Source organism: Astyanax mexicanus, chromosome 21 (assembly GCF_023375975.1).
Source record: "Astyanax mexicanus isolate ESR-SI-001 chromosome 21, AstMex3_surface, whole genome shotgun sequence".
NCBI lineage: Eukaryota > Metazoa > Chordata > Actinopteri > Characiformes > Acestrorhamphidae > Astyanax > Astyanax mexicanus.
In genome coordinates this window covers 9,937,565-9,958,640 of record NC_064428.1, presented here as the reverse complement: position 1 = coordinate 9,958,640, position 21,076 = coordinate 9,937,565, and the positions used below count along the sequence as shown (strand labels likewise).

Sequence of the window (21,076 nt, the reverse complement as noted above, 5' to 3'; positions counted from 1 at the left end):
ATTCATTTCATCTGACCACAGAACCTTCTTCCACATGTTTGCTGCAACTGCAAACAGCAATTTATATGTTTCTTTTAACAATTTGATTTCTTCTTGACACTTTTCCATAAAGGCCATATTTGTTAAGCACACTATCTGTGAACTGTCTGGTGAGTTCCTTGGTCTTCATGATTCATGATGCTGTTTGTTCACTAGTGTTCTTTAACAAACAATTGAGCCGTTCACAGAACAAGTGTATTTATACCAAGACTAAATTACACACAACTGGACTCTGTTAACTAATTAATTGACTTCTGAAGGCAGTTGATTGCATTGGCTTTTAGAGTAAAGGGGGCTGAATACTTTTCATGTCACACTTTTCAGATTTGTTTTTGATAAAAAATTTGGAAACCAAGTATCATTTTCGCTCCACTTCACACTTACGCAATAGTTTGTTTTTTATCTCAATAAAATACATTTATGTTTGTGGTTGTAAGGTGACAAAATGTGGAAAAGTTCAAGGGGTATGAATAATTTTGCAAGCCACTGTATATACCCCTTTAGCCTCCCCAGACTAAACCATATTCTCCAGAATATACCACTGGGTAAACCTGACCAGAAAAATATATAAAACATACAATGCAATCAACTATTTATATAACTGGTTAATCAGAAATTACAATTACAAGTACTGTTTGAGTATCGGTATAAAATTTAAGGCACCATACTGGTATCGGTACAATTTTTTTACAATGATCCCCAGCCCTACTAGCCCATATAAAAGTGTCATACAGTTACAGAATTATTTTTGCAGAATAAACAGACAGAAATCTGACCTGAGTATCTCCAGTTTACAGGGTGAACTCTGTGGATCCATGAAGAGCTCCTCCACCCCTGAACCCTGCAGATCATTGCTGCTGAGATCCAGCTCTTTCAGGGAGGAGATTTTTGATTTTAGTGCTGATATGAGAAACTTACATGATTTCCCAGTAAAGTTACAGGTGGCTAATCTGCAACAGAGAGTGCAGTGCAATTAGGATGTGAAAATATATAGAAACACATGAGCATGACTGATAAAAAAAACATTCTAGCTTATGTTATATAATAACAGACAATGTCTTGATGGGAACGGACAAAATGATTGTATCTCCACACTCCACACTATTTTCCACACTGTTGTTTAACATTAAAGAAAATACATGAAACATGTAATCCATTCAATAAATGTATTCACAATTGTGTTTACATACAGAAATATTTAGTATTATATACACTGATCTCAAACACACACAAACAGACCAATTGACGGAATGATATCAAGCTGAACTGGGGTTTACTAAATGTATAATTCTGACCTCAGTATCTCCAGTACACAGTTTGAACTCTTCAGGCCATCAGAAAGCTTCTCCATTCCAGAGTCCCGCAGGTTATTCTTACTAAGGTCCAGCTCTTTCAGGGTCCAGGTCTCTGATAGTAAAGCTGTTCCCAGAGTTTCACTGGTCTTCGCCCCAAGATTACACAAAACAAGTCTGCAAAGAGAATTCAGATAAAACAAAATACATAAAAATACATAAAAGAAGATCTTTTCTGTTCATTAATGCAGACCCAGTCGGACTTTCCCTAAGCAACATTCTGATAAGGGACCCTTAACCTAGTATGGAATTTTTGGAAGAGAAAAACTAAATATGGCCAACATTATAACCACTGCTGCACTTAAGGTGAATTTTTTTATTTTATTTCTAATTTTTCCCATTTTCTCCCCAATTTACACGGCCAATTACCCAACCCACTCATTAGGACTCCCCCTATCACTAGTAATGCCCCAACAAACCAGGAGGGTGAAGACTAACACATGCTTCCTCTGATACATATGAGGTCAGCCACTGCTTCTTTTAGAGCTGATGGAAAAGCTGCATGAGTGGGGGTTCAAACCTGCGACCTCCTGCTCATAGCAGCAGTGCTTTAGACCGCTGGACCACTCAGCGCCCTACTAAAGGTGAAATTTAAAGAAAAAAGCCAATGTAGTTGTTTATTTTCCAACTTGCTGTTTTGTGTTCCCTTAAATGGTGCAGCAGTTTTGTCCAGGCACTTTAACTGCTTTACTGTTTAAGGTGGATATGAGCAAATACGCTGGTGTTATATGATTGTATGAATAAAGCACCATGATTTAAAGTGGAACTTAGTAGTAAGGAACAGTAAGGAATAGTAAGGAACTTTCAGTTATTGATGTTATTTAGGGGAGTTTAAATGAGTGATGACAGGGATAAGTGGAGACAATTTGGTAATGATCCGTTTAACCCAAATATAAATGTGGTGCAAGAGGAGTAGTGGTGTGTGCATTTCTAATGTTAGTGTAGATTTCTCTTGATCTAAATAGATTTTATGATTCTGACCTCAGTGTTTCCACTTTACAGTGTGAACTCTTCAGTCCATCAGAGAGCTTCTCCACTCCTGAATCCTGCAGGTTGTTGTTACTGAGGTCCAGCTCTTTTAGGGAGGAGTTTTCTGTTTTTATTGTTGCACTCAATGTTTCACTGCACCCCGCAGTGAGATTACAGCCAGCAAATCTACAGATGGGGAATAAAGGAGCAAATGAAGTCAATGAGAAATTAATGAGATTGTGATGACTTCATATGAAATAGTCTAAACAATTACATTATTTATAATTGATTTTTTTTTTAATAGACATTCATATTTAAACAGTGCACTGACAGTGTTGAGACACATTACATGTAGTGTCACAACAGTGTTTGGCTTAATAATCTACAAATAACATATCTAAGTTTTCTCAGGTATAAAAATATACAATACAAACTATAAATTAGAACCTGATACTGTGGCTTGAAAAAGTATTCATAACCCCATGACCTTTTCGCATTTTGTTTTCTTACAACCACAAATTGAAACATATTTTACTGAGATTGTAAGTGACAGACCAACACAAAATATCACATAATCGTGAAGTGGAACAAAAATGATACATAGTTTTCAAATTTTTACTCAAATACAAATCTGAAAAGTGTGACATGCAGAAGTATTTGGGCCCCTTTACTCTGAACCACCTAAATAAAATCCAGTGCAATCAATTGCATTTAGCGTTCATTATATATGCTCAGGTGGGAGAATCTGTCCACAGGACAATGATAAATGGTGCACTCCTATATGTCCATATGCACACAACGTGGAAGAAGGTGGTGTGGTCAGATGAGACTAAAGTTGAACATTCTGGACTAAATGTACAAAGTTCATCAGCCTAAACACACTATCCCCACTGTCAAACATGGTGGTGGCAGCATCATGCTGTGGGGCTGCTTTTCTTCAGCAGAGACAGGGAAGCTGGTCAGAGTTGATGGAAAAATGGATGGAGATAAATACAGGCCAATCCTGGAAGAAAACTTGTTGGGGGTAGCAAAAGACTTGAGACTGGAAAAGAGATTCACCTTCCAGCAAGACAATGACCCTCAACATACTACTAGAGTGAAATGGTTAAGATAAAAAGGATATTCATGTGTTAGAATATCACAGTCACGTCCTGACCTAAATCCCATTGAGCTACTGTGTCAAGACATGAACATTGCTGTTTACAGACGCTCTCCATCCAACCTGGCTGAGCTTAAGCTATTTTGCAAAGAAGAATGGGCAAAGATCTCAGTCTCTAGATTTGCAAAGCTGGTAGAAACATGCCCAGCAAAAGGTACTGATATAAAGGGAACTGTATACTTTTGCACATCACACTTTTCTTTTTCAAATTGTTATTTGATTACATTTTAAAAACAATGTTTTATTTTCCTTTCATTTTACAATTATGTGCTACTTTGTGTTGGTCTATCACTTAAAATCTCAATAAAATGCATTTTTTGTGTCTGTAAGGTATCAAAATGTGAAAAAGATCAAGGGGTATGAATACCTTACAAGCCAATGAACATTTTACGTTATGTTTTTTCATCGTTCATACTTTTGACATTTTTTTTTTTACTTTTCCAGTGTATTGAATTGTGCATGAAACTAGTAGCAAGTTGTAGAATTTGAGAAAAAAAGAAAACTGTTAAGGCACTTTCACACTGCATACAGTAGCCACACCACTGTAGGCTGACCCCATTGGATTAATTTTTTTCTCCAGTGGCAGAACGGTTTGGTGCTGTAGAAGAGCAGTGCGGAAAGCAGTGCATTGCCATCCCCATATCCACGCTTCCAGCGTGCTAATGCTCAACCTGGTTCAACTTTGACCTTGCAGCAAGTGGACTGCGGCAGAAAACACGTGATGTGAACTAATGCAACCAGGGAAAAAATAGTCCAAACAACCAAAATGCATAGGCAACCACAGCTGGCCAGCGTCCAGCAGAGTGACGAGCAGAGCAGAAAGCAGAGCTGCATACTGCTGGCATTGTGAAAGCGAAACCTTTGTGAAACCTTTAGTGATGCAATGGTAAGTACCCTGTTCATTCACACAGAAGTCAATTTAAAACATGTACATTAAAAAATGACCATATTTAAATGCACTGCATGTTAAGTTTAAAGTGGAGCTTTGGGCTGACATGGACACTGTTATGTCTGTCAGAAACCGAACACTGCTTCACCAAGAAACAACCTTTAATACCAACTGTAGTAAATGGTGGTAGTGAGATGGTTTGGGATGCTTTGCTGCATCAGGAGTTAGATGTCCTGCTATCACTGAGATAACATTGAACTATATTAACTATATATGTATATATACTGACCTCAGTTTTTCCACTTTACAGTGTGAACTCTTCAGTCCATCAGAGAGCTTCTCCACTCCTGAATCCTGCAGGTTGTTGTTACTGAGGTCCAGTTCTTTCAGTAAGGAGTTTTCTGTTTTTAAAGCTGCACTCAATGTTTCAATGGACTGTTCGGTGAGATTACAACCTGTAAATCTACAGATGGGAGAAAAAAGGAGATAATGAGGAGTAGTTGAGAAAGGACACTGTAATGACTGCATTTTAAGTTGTCTAAACAATTATATTTATAACTGATATTCCTTGTATCAGTTTTATTCTTTATTTTCTCATTTTGTTATTCTCTTGAACGTGCCTGTGCATAAAATTCACAATTATTAATTATCCACTAGCTTTTTTACCTGTGTACTGATTTCTTTATACATAATATCTTCCATGTTTAAAAATGTTTGCAATTTCAATTATTTTTGGGGCACCATTTATGATGCTTCATGTCAGGTGTCTTTGAAAGCCTATAACATCATTTATAATCCTCTCAAGAAACCTGGTCTATAATCAACTAATATGATTAAAAGGGCTCACAAGGTCGACTATCTTAGGAACTATCAAGTGATTGTGTATTTCAGCTGAAAATCAGTCCAGGAAGAGGACACAACAAAAAACAGGAGACACTACTAGAAATAAGGGGTACTACTGGAACTGGGACATTACTATGAAAAGAGTATATTGCTCGGAACAGGAGACACTATTAGGAATAGAGAGCACTCCTAAAAACAGGGACTGCTGCTTGGAACAGGAGACATCCAAATGTCTATGGTTTTAATTAGAAAGGAATATTGCAAAGAAACAGAAAATATTTTACCATGCCTTTAACAACTCCCTTCAGAGAGTTACACAAACTGGATGTATCAAGGACAGAAAAATGGTGGCAGGCCCCGATGCACAACAGTGCAAGAAGATAAATATCCAATATCAAACACCAGTGTCAGCATTAACGGGCAAAGGGCGAGTTCAGGATGCTGGACTTAATGTTATTACACTGGCAAAAAAAAGAAAGGACTGCAATGGGCCAGAGTATTGCTCACAATAGGATTATATGCAAAAATCACTTCTATACAAAATAGCCTTTAATGCAAATATTTCAATTGAATTGAATGAATTTTTTTCAATTTGAAAAGAGGGAAATTTCCCTGTGATCCCAAACTTTTGACTGCATACATATCTGTACATCAACATATCTACTACAGTTCAATCCAGGTAAATTATTCCTTTTACATGAATTACTTATTTAATGCTAGAAATTAGGGGTGTAATGGTACAGAAAATTCATGGTTTTGTTCACACCTCGGTATAAACCCCATGGTTCGTAACGTTTACGGTACGTTTTTCGGTACGAGTGGAAAAAAAAACCTCTACATGTAGTTAACGTTTATGCTCCAAACTGGGCTAATGATGTTTTTTTCAGACAGCTATTTATTACTATCCCAATTCTGTCCTCGCATTTACTTGTGTTGGGGGGTGATCTGAACTGCTGGCTAGACCTAGACCTAGATCATTCCTCTAATAGATCAAGCTCTGCATCTAAAATTGTGACTGCAATAAAAAAAATTCACAGAGGTTTTTGCCATAATAGATCCATGGCACCATCTACATCCGTGAGCTAGAGCTTACTCATTTTATTCATCAGTACATCAAGTCTATACATGTATCAATTATTTTTTGTAGACAATAGAAGGAAGGATTCACATTTTATCTTCTTGTACATATGACACATCCTTCACGTCCCGGTTATTATGACCCTTTTATTTGAGGAAGCAGTGAGTAGCAGAGCTCCACTCACTAATTATCTAATAAGGCATTTATTAGTCAAACCTCAGATCACATTTTTTTATCAATACTAATTATTCTAGTGAAATTTCTGCATATAGGCTGTGGGAAACGTTTAAAGTTGTGATGATCTGGCAGGACGCAGATGCGTAAAAACAGCTTTATCAAGCAAAGGGGCAATACAAAGAGTGGTCTGAGAAAATAGTGTCAATGCTGATAAACAGGAGCCAACAGGGAATAACATACCATAAACGGGAAACAAGTCCAGGGTAAATACACAGGCAAGAAACAGCAACATAGGGCAGGCAAAAACAGAAAATCAAACAGAGCAAAGGAAAATGCATTGAAAAAAAAGGATGAAACAAACTATACTCGGCAGGGAGAGAGTGAACTGAGGCGGTAAAAATACAGAGAGAAACAGATGAGGCTAATTACATTGATTACTTCCTGAGAGAGCCGTGTGCAGTCATGTGATCAGATGAGTTATTGTGAGTCAAGTGTGGTGCGTTCTGGGTATTGTAGTTTGGTGACTGAAGAGTGCACGAAGAGCTGAGTGCAAGGGAGACAGGAGCTTTATCAGCGCCAGATGTGACAAAAGTATACATAAGAGGTATTATTATCTCATATTCATCTCATGAAAGACATCTGAGGAGGATGAGACTGGCTGATATAACTACACTGATTACTGAATTTGACAAAACTCAAGCCTCGTCCCCATCTGCAGGTCTATAAGGAACGTTTAATTGCCCAAACTGAGTTTGATGCCCTAATGTCAGATCCATTCAAGATGATTCTTTGGCTTCAATTAGAGTCACGTTCTTTTACACCTGCATATTTAGCTACTCTGGCTTGCTCAACAATTAAGGGTCAAACTCAACCTTCACGAAAAACACTATTACTAAATCCACCTTAAACATTTGGAACCAATTTAAAAATTATTTCGGTATTTCAATATTTTTCAACACTGACCCCAATTGTGACCAATCTGTGTTTTCCCCCATCACTGATTGAAAATACTTTTAAGATTTGGTCCTTCCATGGTATTAGATCAATTAAATATTTATATATTGAGAGTGATTTGCCTCTTTTTAGCAGCTAGTAGATAAATATTCTTTATCAAAAACACACATCTTTAGATACAAATACAGGTTTGCAATTTTGTTCAGAACACTATCTCAAAATTTCCAAATATGCCTAGATGTCTTTCTCTTACAGACCCCCTCTACACAGGGTTAAATTGCTGCTAAGATTTTCCAAACCATATCAAGCCCAATGTTTTTATTTCCGTATTCAGTGTTTTCTTCTCACCATGCCCCTTGCAAACAGCATTTAAGGTTGATTGTGTTTCACTTGCCACTCTCCTTGCTAGAAAACGTGATAGATAACATATACATCTATATTTGAGTAGCCTATCATTTTATTATGTTGTAGTCTGATCTAGATATCAGTTATGACCTGCCCTCACTGCTGTCAAGCAACGCCAGTGAAGACTGGTATGAGAGGCAGAGAATGGAGGACGAGCGAGAGGACGAGAAATACGGACATTCTGAACTCTTCTAAAACCTGCAAATAGCGATATATTGACTGTATGTTACACAACAGGCGATAAATAAACAGCTAAATAGCTAGATAGTTGCTAGGAATGGCCATGATTACTGTTTACCACTCAATATATAATCACATTTACAGCTAAACTGAGTGAATATAGAGACTAACTTTGGGTTTCTGGCCTATATATTTTTAATACTGATCGCTGCCGAGGTAGTAATCAGATGTGACACCCCTGCTCCTCTGTTGTGACTGAATTCAGTTCAGTTAGCTTGTGTAGCATGATCATTTTAGCTAACCCTGAAAACGTATCTATCTCTTTCAGATATCCCCTGCCTTGTTATCCCAGCTGCACACAGACCACTGATATGAATGTGAACACTATTTTTTTTTATTCATTTAAAACTCCAATCCCTGGTAAGATAACCTAGTGGTGGTGATAAATTACCTGACTGAATTAGCCAGCCAGTTAGCTTACCTGTTATGGAGAAAAGTGTTGGTCTTGTAGTCTTTTTTCAAGCTCAAAGTTTTCTCCACCTTTTAATCTCACTGCCAACATTTACTCCTGTTTAATTCCTTCTTTGGTCACTGAGTTTTTTGAGACATGCTGAGGGATTTTAGGCTGTGTAGCAGCTGAGGTTAAGCTAAAGCAGCCCTGATTGCTAGCTTACTTGCTGTAACACTGTTCGCTGGCTGCTGTGTACATACTGGCAACCTCAGGGTTGGAGTTAACCTTGGGGAACGAGCAGCAGGCGGAGTCAAAGGCCAAAACAAACACAGATACCAGTAAAGTACTGCGCAGTCCAAATAGGGACGTACTGCTGAAGCCCTGCTGACAAGAACTGCCAGTGCTTTAACTCAGCATGTTTCCTTAAAATCTGATAATACATCCTGATAAATGTATCATTTACTACTGAAAATAAATTCCTTATTGGTCCTTTAAAAGTATTACTTTTAATATTTGACCATGTTTTGATGGTCAAATGTTCACTTAGTAAAGTCCAACTGAAATAAAATAATGCAAATAAAATGAAAATGAATTCTTTATTGTTTTACTATTTATCCTTTAATTAATACGATATGACCTAGGGACTTTTATTATAAAGCCCAAAATCGAGGATTTGCCACAGTTAAAGGCTAATTGGCAATGCTAAATGCTTTCGAGCTGAATTAATGACTGATGATAACACGCACTGTGCTGGTTAAATTAGTAGATTCTGGGGTTTGATAACAGATGGATGGCGCTGTGCTGGTTAGATAAGTAGATTCTGGTGTTTGATAACAGATGGATGGTGCTGTGCTGGTTAGATTAGTAGATTCTGGTATTTGATAACAGATGGATGGTGCTGTGCTGGTTAGATTAGTAGATTCTGGTGTTTGATAACAGATGGATGGTGCTGTGCTGGTTAGATTAGTAGATTCTGGTGTTTGATAACAGATGGATGGTGCTGTGCTGGTTAGATTAGTAGGTTCTGGGGCTTGATAACAGATGGATGGTGCTGTGCTGGTTAGATTAGTAGATTCTGGTGTTTGGTAACAGATGGATGGAGCTGTGTTGGTTAGATTAGTAGGTTCTGGGGTTTGATAACAGATGGATGGTGCTGTGCTGGTTAGATTAGTAGGTTCTGGGGTTTGATAACAGATGGATGGTGCTGTTCTGGTTAGATTAGTAGGTTTTGGGGTTTGATAACAGATGGATGGCGCTGTGCTGGTTAGATAAGTAGGTTCTGGGGTTTGATAACAGATGGATGGTGCTGTGCTGGTTAGATTAGTAGATTCTGGGGTTTGATAACAGATGGATGGTGCTGTGCTGGTTAGATTAGTAGGTTCTGGGGTTTGATAACAGATGGATGGAGCTGTGTTGGTTAGAATAGTAGGTTCTGGGGTTTGATAACAGATGGATGGTGCTGTGCTGGTTAGATTAGTAGATTCTGGTGTTTGATAACAGATGGATGGAGCTGTGCTGGTTAGATTAGTAGGTTCTGGGGTATGATAACAGATGGATGGTGCTGTGCTGGTTAGATTAGAAGGTTCTGGGGTTTGATAACAGATGGATGGTGCTGTGTTGGTTAAATTAGTAGATTCTGGGGTTTGATAACAGATGGATGGTGCTGTGCTGGTTAGATTAGTAGGTTCTGGGGTTTGATAACAGATGGATGGAGCTGTGTTGGTTAGAATAGTAGGTTCTGGGGTTTGATAACAGATGGATGGTGCTGTGTTGGTTAAATTAGTAGATTCTGGGGTTTGATAACAGATGGATGGCGCTGTGCTGGTTAAATTAGTAGGTTTTGGGATTTGATAACAGATGGATGGTGCTGTGTTGGTTAAATTAGTAGATTCTGGGGTTTGATAACAGATGGATGGTGCTGTACTGGTTAGATTAGTAGGTTTTGGGATTTGATAACAGATGGATGGTGCCGTGCTGGTTAGATTAGTAGGTTCTGGTGTTTGATAACAGATGGATGGTGCTGTGCTGGTTAGATTAGTAGGTTTTGGGATTTGATAACAGATGGATGGTGCTGTGTTGGTTAGATTAGTAGGTTCTGGGGTTTGATAACAGATGGATGGTGCTGTGTGCTCAATGCTAGCTAACAGCCGAACTCAGCAGTATAGAATGGAGGGTGTTAGCCTGGAGATGAATTAATGGTTTATGTTAGAATAATGTTACTATGCAGATAAATTCCAGTATTTTGTTCTGTCAGTGGGATTATGGGTAATGTATTTAGTAGTGTTGTAGACCTATTTCTCACACTACAGTATTATTTTACCACTATAATTGGTATAATAAACACTCACTGAGCCTTCCTGCAGTTTGATACAGCTGGGATGAGTCTCCTGTGTCCTTCCTCTGATGTGCTGAATTTCCTCAGGTCCAGCTCTTTCTTGGGATTCTTGGAGTGGACACGCATGTAGGATATAACTGAGCACTGTGTAGGAGAGAGCTGCTTTTTTGAGTATTTATCTGGAATCAGAGACAGACAGCAGAACAATGATCAGACACTGCTGTTACTTAGTAACAGGTCTTCACTCTTTCACAAATATTCATTAGCTACACCATTAAACAATGGGTTCTTCCAGGGTTCTTTTGTAAAAGAAATATTTCATTATATAGACATAAAAATAGTTTGAATGTATAAATGGCTTGGTTTGCCTGATTTAAAGGTTTTCTTCGTTGTTGTAGGCGGTTCTCTAAAGAACGTTTTAGAAATGGTTCTCCATAGCAAACAAACATACCAATACTGCATTTGTTCTGTGCCTAATAGCCTTGGGCCAATAAACGATATTATCGCATACTGCGATAATTTAAGAGCATTATCGTCCATGGCATAACCAAGTGAAAAAATTGTTTGTTCAGAAAGTGTTTTATATTCTTAAACATTCTCGGCCGATCAGGTTGGGTTTTTTGGGCACGATCTAAAATCCATGCTGTCGGGCGGAATTTATTAAAATATTAGAAATCTAAGCTTACTGTAAATAAACAACGAGCTTTACTCACCCCCAAATAATCTTGATTACACCATTTTGAAAATCGCATTAAAATAGTCATTTTAATTAACTGAAAATCGCTCAGCAATAATAGATTCAAATATTCACAACACAATTCACAGCACTGCAGTGTAATAAAATAACTTATTTTCTTCAGAAACAAAACAATCTAGCTAAATAAAACAAAATTAACAATTTTTTTTTATAAAATATTTTTTAGAGAAACAAAAAAAGGCAGGACTAAAACTGTATAAAGGTATTTGCTGAATCTTATTTACTGCTTAGTCAGGATTATTAGAGGACTGTACTTCTCTTTAGATATACAGTGCCCTCCATAATTATTGGCACCCCTGGTTAAGATGTGTTCTTTAGCTTCTCATAAATTGAGTTTTGTTCAAAATAATATAGGACCACGATGGGAAAAAAAAGTAAAGTCCAACCTTTAACTCAAGTAAATTTTAAGGGGGAAATAAAATCCCTGACTAAGAAATAATTATTCTTCATAAAATCACCTGTTCCACAATTATTGGCACCCCTAACAATTCTTAGGAAATAAATTTAATAAAAGTATTTCTGTCACTTCTACAGTAGTTTACGAAGTTGATCAGAGTATGTAGGAACATTTAATTAGTAATTCACAACTTCCTGTTTCCCTGGGGTATAAATATGACGTGACACAGAGGCCATTTATCTTCAACATGGGAAAGACAAAGGAACATACCATTCAAGTGAGGCAGATGTGTGTTGACCTTCACAAGTCAGGCAATGGCTACAAGAAAATCGCTACTCGCCTACACCTGTCCATATCTACTGTCAGAGGAATTATTAAGAAGTTTAAAACAACTGGAACAATGGTAAACAAGCCTGGACGAGGACGCAAGTTTATTTTGCCACCACGCACAGTGAGGAGGATGATAAGAGAAATAAAAAGTTCTCCAAAGCTCACTGTTACAGAATTGCAACAAATGGTAGCTTCTTGGGGTCACAAAGTCTCCAAAACAACCATCAGGCGCTATCTACATGCCAACAAGCTGTTTGGCAGGCATGCACGGAAGATACCATTTCTCACTCACAATCATAAACGCAAACGTTTGGAGTTTGCTAAGCGGTACTATGACTTCAACTGGGACCGTGTGCTTTGGTCAGATGAAACAAAGATAGAGCTTTTTGGCAACAAATGCTCTAAGTGGGTCTGGCGTAACACAAGAGCTGAGTATGCAGAAAAGCACCTCATGCCCACTGTGAAATACGGCGGGGGATCAGTGATGCTGTGGGCCTGTTTCTCTTCTAAAGGCCCTGGGAACCTTGTTAGGGTGCATGGCATCATGAATGCTCTAAAATACCAGGACATTTTAAAACAAAATCTGGTGGCTTCTGCCCGAAAGCTGAAGATGGGTCGTCACTGGGTCTTTCAGCAAGATAATGACCCTAAACATGTGGCCAAATCTACACAGAAATGGTTCACCGCACACAGAATCAAGCTCCTCCCATGGCCATCTCAGTCCCCAGACCTCAACCCCATTGAAAACCTGTGGGGTGAGCTGAAGAGGAGAGTGCAGAGGAGAGGACCCAGGTCGTTGGATGATTTAGAGAGAATGTGCAAAGAGGAATGGTCAAAGATCCCTCTTTCTGTATTCTCCCATCTTGTGAAACATTACAGGAGAAGATTAGGTGCTGTTTTGTTGGCAAAAGGGGGTTGTACAAAGTATTAACATCAGGGGTGCTAATAATTGTGGCACACATGATTTGATGTTAAATAATTATTTCTTAATGTGGGATTTTTTTCCTACTGAATAAATTCACTTGAGTTAAAGGTTGTATTTTACTCTTTTTTCCATCGTGGTCCTATATTATTTTGAACAAAACTCAATTTATGAGAAGCTAAAGAACACATCTTAACCAGGGGTGCCAATAATTATGGAGGGCACTGTAAATAAGCTTTATTTTAAACAAATACATAAAAAAAAATTAATTTAGTTTTTAAAATAATCGAATTATAACAAAACATCTTTTTCCTTCTCCTCAAACAGCCATTAAAATGAAATATCATTCAGCTTAAGCATGAAACCACCAGTGCGGTTGATGAGGCGAGTTTCTCACTCTATTTTAAAGGAGCTCATTTGGAAAAACAGATAAGGGAGAAGGTCGGGGCAGCTTCGCTGGAAAAGCGTGAAGCTGAAGCCCAACCCCCCCCCCCCCCCCCCCCCCCACAAGAACAGATGGGAGGAGGTGGGTGCGAGGTTGTTCGAGACGCCTGAATCAAACTCCCAAAATTAAGTTATATTCATAACTCCAATTTGCTAGTATTTCCCCACACCCTTGACTGGAAAGAGAAGGAAAAGAAAAGAGGGGGGGAGGGGGACGGACTCAGAGGGTTTGGGCAAGAGTTCGGGGCAGCTTTGCTGGAAAAGCGTGAAGCTGAGGGTTTATATAGGGCAGAGAGTGGGAGGAGTAAGGGCGTGGATCAGAATTAAGTTATATTCATAACTCCACCTTATGTTTGTATCTTTCATATCTGTTTATATCTGGTTTATTTTGTGTTTGGCTTTACTTTCTATTACATTTCTACTTGCGCATGTGTCCGCCATACCTTGCTGCAACTGCAAACTGCAAACTTTAAGGCTGATGTAAAGCTTAAAATATATGGAACAACATTGCTGAAAATACTGGACTAAAAGCTTGATGCATGCCTTTAAATCTTAAATCTAAAAACATTTGTTCAGGCTGACATTTCCTTATAGGATTCTTAATTTTCACCTACATTGGCTAATGTAAATTAATTGAAATTAAGTGGTTAGACAATGGAATTAGATTTTTCAATACATCTTCATGTATACATAACGTATACATAACGTAATTCAAAGTGCTGTAGACATTAATTTATTATTATTATTATTATTATTATTATTATTATTATTATTATTATTATTATTATTATTATTAAGCAGAGAGATTGATACAAGTACTCTCTTATTATGACATGTCTTTTACCTTGTTTTACACTTATAAAGACATTTTACTATGTTATAATAACTATGTTATTGACTTATCGTACGATAATTTTTTTAACCACGATCATTCTTGCCTACGTCGATAAAAGCCATTGTTCGTCCTGAAAATGTTGTGACGGGCCTATATTGGTCACATTGAAATGGTGCTCAAACATGAAACTGCAATACATTTCATATCCTGTGATTCCAGACACTGATCCAAATACGGAAATCATATTTTTAAGAGAATTAAACCCCATTTTAACGAAAGTTATTTTTAAAAACTCACCTTTTAAGACGTACGCAGTAAAGGCAGCTAAAATAACAGCAGAAACAGAAATGCAGATGATGGCAATCTTCCAACCATGAAAACCTTTTCCTGAAATATAAATTAGAAAACAAATATACAGCACGTCAGACACCAAGGGATGTCCTGCTACGTTCATACAGCAGGTAAAAGTGGCCCAAATCCAATGTTTTCATACATGATGTGTCAGTGTGAACGCCAAAAACAAACAAAAAAAAAACCCGTTTGACTGACATTTTCTATTCCGATTTTAGTAACTTCAATATATGGTAAAAATAATATGAAATTCATGGAATAAAAATTGTCTATAAACATAATTAAAAATAAATGCACAACAGCTGTGAATAATGGTTTCAATGCTTGTATAATGAGGTAACAGAGAGAGAAACTTGGACTGATCTCTCTATTTCAATATTAAAATACTCGTGGCTCAACCGCTCTATTTCTGATGAAATGGTTGAATGTGGTCATAGAATACGGCTGAATAATGTGCCCTTTTTACAACGAACTGGAATGATTACTTTAAAAAGATTGTGTACACAGTTTAAATTAAACACTGGGTTTGGGAAGAAAATCTAATTTGGGTAATTTGTACCTGCTGCATTCATGCTTAAAAATGACTGCATAGAATTAAAAAAGCAGTTTTACTTAATTAATAAATAAAGAATGTTGTTTTTCTATAAACCGCGACCTTACACTGTAACACCTTGCATAAAGAACGCTTACAAAACTCATATCAGATTTCTTGTCTAAGGCGTATGAGATACTATCTAAAGTGCTAGCATTGCTTTGGTTATAAATAGTTTTAATCAATTTCAAAATTAATACATCATTAGTAATAATGAACTGATATTGTGATTTAATTTTACCTTTAACTTCTACATAAAGTGTTACTTCATCATAGGAATCCCCATCCCGAATAAAACACGTGTAAGCTCCATCGTCAGAAGATTGGAGAGTTGAGAGTTTTAGTGAGGCGTTTCCTTTCTTCAGTTCTTCTTTAAACAGAGCTGTTCTCCCTCTGTAAGACTCCATCTGTTCTCGATTTTTCTCTTCACGATCTACATACAGGTGAACTAGCGTGTCTGTCTCATGCTGTCTGTACCACTCCACCATCATATCCTCAGCACTGATGTTGGGTTGGAGAGAACAGGGCAAAATCAGATCTTCACCAGCTTCAGCAACAAGAGGAGCAGCTGGACCCACAACCTTAAAGCGCTCTGTAATAAAGAACAATAAGGTAATGACGCAATAACATGTTTATATCACTATGCACCAGCTGCATCTTCTGTAGTTTGTATTGGATTAAGTATTTTTTAATGGTAGTTCTGCTTATAGAAGGCTATTAGTATAGCTGGTCCTCTGAAGCAGTTAACCAGAACTTAAGGGCTGTTTATATCTGACATTAACATGTGATTTTGGTGATTATATCATGTTCAGATTTCACTTGTCCACATGAAAGGCCAGATGTAAAGACCCCCAAGTGCACTGTAATCAAATTTAAATCTGATTACTCAAACCATATCTGGCCAGATGTGGATTTTGTAAAATAAATTTCAGAAAATAAATGTTATACAGTGGAAAGCTGGAAGTGGTCTGATTTTTATGTAAGAATGTACAATACCAACCAAAAGTGTTTCTTTAAATTGAGGAATAATTTCAGAAAATATTCCTCAATGTAAAATTATGAAGTTTAGTCCATTCCACCATCTACAGTTCATAATATCACTAAAACATTCAGAGAATATGGAGAAGACTGACGGTCAGTATTGGATGTTGGTGATCTTTTGGCCCTCATTCAGCACTGCATTAAAAACCGGCTGTACTGATTCTGTACTGGAAATTACAGCATGGACTCAGAAACACTTCCAGAAATCTGCACTGTCTGTGAAAACAGTTCACTGTGCTGTAGTCCACTAATACAGGCTACAGCTGGATCATGCAGAGAAGAAGCTATAAATGAACACCATCCTTGAACACTGTCATCTTCTCTGGGCCAAACCATATTTAACATTTTAAATCCCGAATTCAGTTTTCCATTTTTATTTTTTAAGTGTAACCTGCTACAGCAGTGATACTGTAATGTATTGTGGTAGTGCTGAGTATAATGTGAAGGACTTTAGGGAGCTTTAAGGGCCTGTAAGGACCAACAGCTAGTTTGGATGCAACTGCGTAAAAAATCGTAGTCAAAAGGCTGGCAGAAGATAAAAAAATCAGAAATACTACAGTAAGAAACACAGGTGTGGTGAGTCCCACTATAAACAGTCCTATATATATATAAATGATTATCATTTTAATCAATAATGAGGAATGAGAGATAATAAAGTAATCCCATTAATTACAATTAAAATTAAATGCAGATTACTTTCAATTTTTATATCCTTCTACAATTGTGTGGTGTAGCATACACTATATGTATATATTGTAATGCTTTAAGGTAATTTACTGTTCCTTAATATGTTTCAAACTTTCACCCACCTCAAACCAACCCCCCCAATTAAACAAACTACCACACACTGTAGACTCATTCTGTCTGTTGCTCTTTCTCTCTCTCTCCCTCTCTCTCTCTCTCTCTCTCTCACACACACACACCTACACACAAACACACACTCACTCACACACATTTATAGCAGGAAACACCTACCTGACAGGGTCTCCATTAGGCCAGAGAAAATCAGCAGCATCACCCAGAGAATCTTCATCTCTGAAAGACAGGTTACACAGACTTCAGCCTCTCATTTTACTTAATGAATGCACCAGATCTGTATAAATGTACTTTCAGTTTTCAGTAAGGGGAATGCTTTTATACACACACAGTAAATTCTGCATTTCATTTGTAAATTAAGCGAGCAGAGTCTGGAGGAAGAGTAGAAAGACACACAGTCCAAGCTGCTTGAGGTCTATTGTGAAGTTTCCACAATTAACATTGAAAGCAATAGGAAGAGTTTAGAGGCTGTTATTTCTGCAAAAGGAGGATCTATTAAATATTGATGTCATTTTTCTGTTGGAGTGCTAAATTTATGCACCTGCCTAATTTAGTTTAAAGAACTATTGCACACAATCTGTAAATCCTTTAAACTAAAAATAATTTCACTTCTCAAATATCACTGTGCTCGTCTGCTATACGATATATTTAACTGAAATTGCTGATCCGAACAACCAATGATTTATATAGGAAAATCTTGAAAATTATCAGGATTGCCCGAACTTTTTTCATACCAATGTGCTCCTCAGCATCTGCTGACCCCGCTGTGCTGTTTTACACTGACAGAGGGAGTTGCTGTTGTTCCCAGTCGCTTCCATTGTGTATATCACTGACAGTTGAATGTGAAATATTTAGTAGTGGGGACATTTCACGACTGCTTTTATACACATGTGACCATGAAAGTGATTGGAACTTGAGTTCAATTATTTGGATAGGTGAGCAAATACTTGTGGCAGTATAGTGTAGATTAGGATTGGGAATCTCAAGGCATTTCATAATATGATATTATTACGATATGCTGCTCATGATAATGATGATATCATGATACTCTGATTCTGACACTTCAGGGGATCTGTGATACTGAAGAGGATAAAATACTCCTAAATAATAAAAAAAAACTGGAATTATGGATTTACTGGTGTCAGTTTTACAGAATTTAACATACAATATTCTTCATGGCAGATTTATCATATTCATTTGATTATAGCGCCACCATGTGGAATAATGAAGCAGAACATTTAAAATTGGGGGGCAAGTCTTAGGGAGTTTAATGCACCTGTTTTTTAATAAAAATTCGGGAGTGACTATTTGCATTCAGGTACAAGTAGAATTTGCCACAAAGGGAGGCTATTTTCGCCCCTTAATTAAAAAAGCGGAGTTTCTCCGCTGACTTGCGTTTTACCGGTAATAAGCAAACACACACGGTATGATAACCGTGCATTTTAATACCATGGTATACTGTGAAACCGGTTACCGCTGCAACCCTAGAGGTAAGTTAATTCCAGTTTGTGATAATATAGCTATAATTTTGTCATTAATTTGTAAGAAAACTAAAGTATTGTTTTAAGTTATAATTACCTGGCTATTATACCACCAGCGTTAGCTAGATAATTAAATAAATGGCTTATTTGATGCTTTTAGTTTTGTTTGCTTGAATGAAAGTTTGCAGTGGATAAGAAACTTGTATCTAATGTTAACTTAATTGCTTAAAAGTGTTGTATTTTATTGGTTATTCTGGTTATATGTACTTTTGCTAGTGCTTTTTTAACCATTTTTCTGAGGAAGTTTAGTGAAGCATATAAGTTTAATTGTTGTGTTAAGTTACATGTGTTGGCAGTGAATATACCAACAAACCAAAAACGCCTGACAAAACTTGGAACCAAAGCTTTTTACATTGGCTTCCATAGATTTTTTAGCAATAGTACACACTGTTACACCTGGATGCAAATAGCATGTGCCTAAAATATTGACATTGTAACATGGTTTAATTTTTGACTGGTGTCTTTCCGGTGCAGAATCATCAAAGAACTACTTTACACTTGTTCTTGACTTTAAATACTAAGAAGGCTTCTGGGAAAATAGTGGTTCTTAAAGTTGTTTGTAAATTGCTAAGATCTTCATTGGTAACACACCCAAGGCTGTTTAGCCACTAATATAATATTTATTTATTGTGTGAATGCCTTTCTCCATGTAAAGTCAGCATCAAGCTATTAGATTTACTACTACACAGCTCTAGGAAACATAGCTGTTATATGTGTTTAAACTGTACTGACTGTACTTTAAAGTGTTGATATTAATGGTGTGAGATAAGAGTTTTTTCTAGTTTGATTTACAGCCTGTTCCAGCTCCTCCATTTCAACATAAGAACTGCCCTAAATGGAAATGTCACCTATCTGAGGTCAGTCATTTAGAAGTTTTTAAGTTACAAAAGACTATTTTTAGACCCTAAATGAGTTCTTATATAATGTACTTGAATAAACATAGATTACATTTATTCTATTGTTCTATCATTTATTTATCATACTACATTACAAGACACCGGCAGCAACCATATTAATACTAGGAGTTCTACACACCTGTGTTGGGGGAGTATGTGGGGGTGTTGAGTTTGTGTTAACAGATAAACTGTGAGATCAGGTTAGATCATGATTTGAACTGAAAGAGTTTATCTGAACTTTATCTACATTTCATTACAGAAACTGCTTTCAGATTCCAACAAACCACATTCCACACACAGGAGTAACTCAGGACACTGAGAGAGAGAGAGAGAGAGAGAGAGAGAGAGAGAGAGAGAGAGAGAGAGAGAGAGAGAGAGAGAGAGAGAGAGAGAGACTCTATATCTGCATCTTCATTAGAAAATAACAAGAACTGGTTCTGGGTTTCACTGAAAACGAAAATAAATGAAGACAACAACTCAGGCACAACATTACTATTGTGTGTGTGTGTGTGTGTGTGTGTGTGTGTTGATGCTGATTGCAGTGTAATGTCCAAATTCTTTGGCTCCAGTTCAGCTTCTAAAACGTTTATCTCTTTATGGTTCCAGTAAAAAACTGATTGTATTCCAGTCTGTAGTGCTGTGTGGTCAGTAGTTTCATCTGTAGTGCTGTGTGGTCAGTTGTTTGCTCTGTAGTGCTGTGTGGTCAGTAGTTTGATCTGCAGTGCTGTGTGGTCAGTAGTTTGATCTGTAGTGATGTGTGGTCAGTAGTTTGATCTGTAGTGCTGGGTGGTCAGTAGTTTGATCTGTAGTGCTGTGTGGTCAGTAGTTTGATCTGTAGTGCTGTGTGGTCAGTAGTTTGATCTGTAGTGCTGTGTGGTCAGTAGTTTGATCTGTAGTGCTGGGTGGTCAGTAGTTTGATCTGTAGTGATGTGTGGTCAGTAGTTTGATCTGCAGTGCTGGGTGGTCAGTAGTTTGATCTGCAGTGCTGTGTGGTCAGTAATTTGATCTGTAGTGCTGTATGGTCAGTAGTTTGATCTGCAGTGCTGGGTGGTCAGTAGTTTGATCTGCAGTGCTGTGTGGTCAGTAGTTTGATCTGCAGTGCTGTATGGTCAGTAGTTTGATCTGAGAAGGAGGCACTGGCTCTTTTTAACAACATGGCCGAAATACTGGCTTCATTTTTGTAGAACAGAAAGGAATGGAAGCATGGTGTCCTGCTTTATAAAGTCACTGGGTGAAACACATGAATGTGGCTCAATTCTGATTTGAAAAAATCTGAAAAATATTGTCTTTAAGCCTATAATATGAACATAATCCTTAACACAT

The 21,076-nt window shown here is 37.4% G+C and overlaps 1 protein-coding gene and 1 long non-coding RNA gene across 2 annotated transcripts in view; one reads left to right on the top strand and one right to left on the bottom strand.

Moving 5' to 3' along the window:
* Window positions 1-21,076, bottom strand: part of LOC111188459 (uncharacterized) — a 268,277-nt gene that overhangs the window by 222,001 nt on the left and 25,200 nt on the right. Inside the window, exons 2-9 of the mRNA XM_049470050.1 lie at window positions 17,476-17,535; window positions 15,701-16,051; window positions 14,814-14,903; window positions 10,845-11,010; window positions 4,698-4,871; window positions 2,373-2,546; window positions 1,335-1,508; window positions 816-989 (exon numbers count right to left, since the gene is read on the bottom strand). Of these exons, the coding sequence (XP_049326007.1) occupies window positions 816-989; window positions 1,335-1,508; window positions 2,373-2,546; window positions 4,698-4,871; window positions 10,845-11,010; window positions 14,814-14,903; window positions 15,701-16,051; window positions 17,476-17,533 (1,361 nt within the window). The 5' untranslated portion in view covers window positions 17,534-17,535. The remainder of the gene's footprint in view (window positions 1-815; window positions 990-1,334; window positions 1,509-2,372; window positions 2,547-4,697; window positions 4,872-10,844; window positions 11,011-14,813; window positions 14,904-15,700; window positions 16,052-17,475; window positions 17,536-21,076) is intronic.
* On the top strand, window positions 9,452-10,111 carry LOC125785917 (uncharacterized). The gene is made up of 3 exons (XR_007428206.1): window positions 9,452-9,517; window positions 9,620-9,670; window positions 9,773-10,111. It is a non-coding gene; the product is annotated as an uncharacterized LOC125785917 (long non-coding RNA).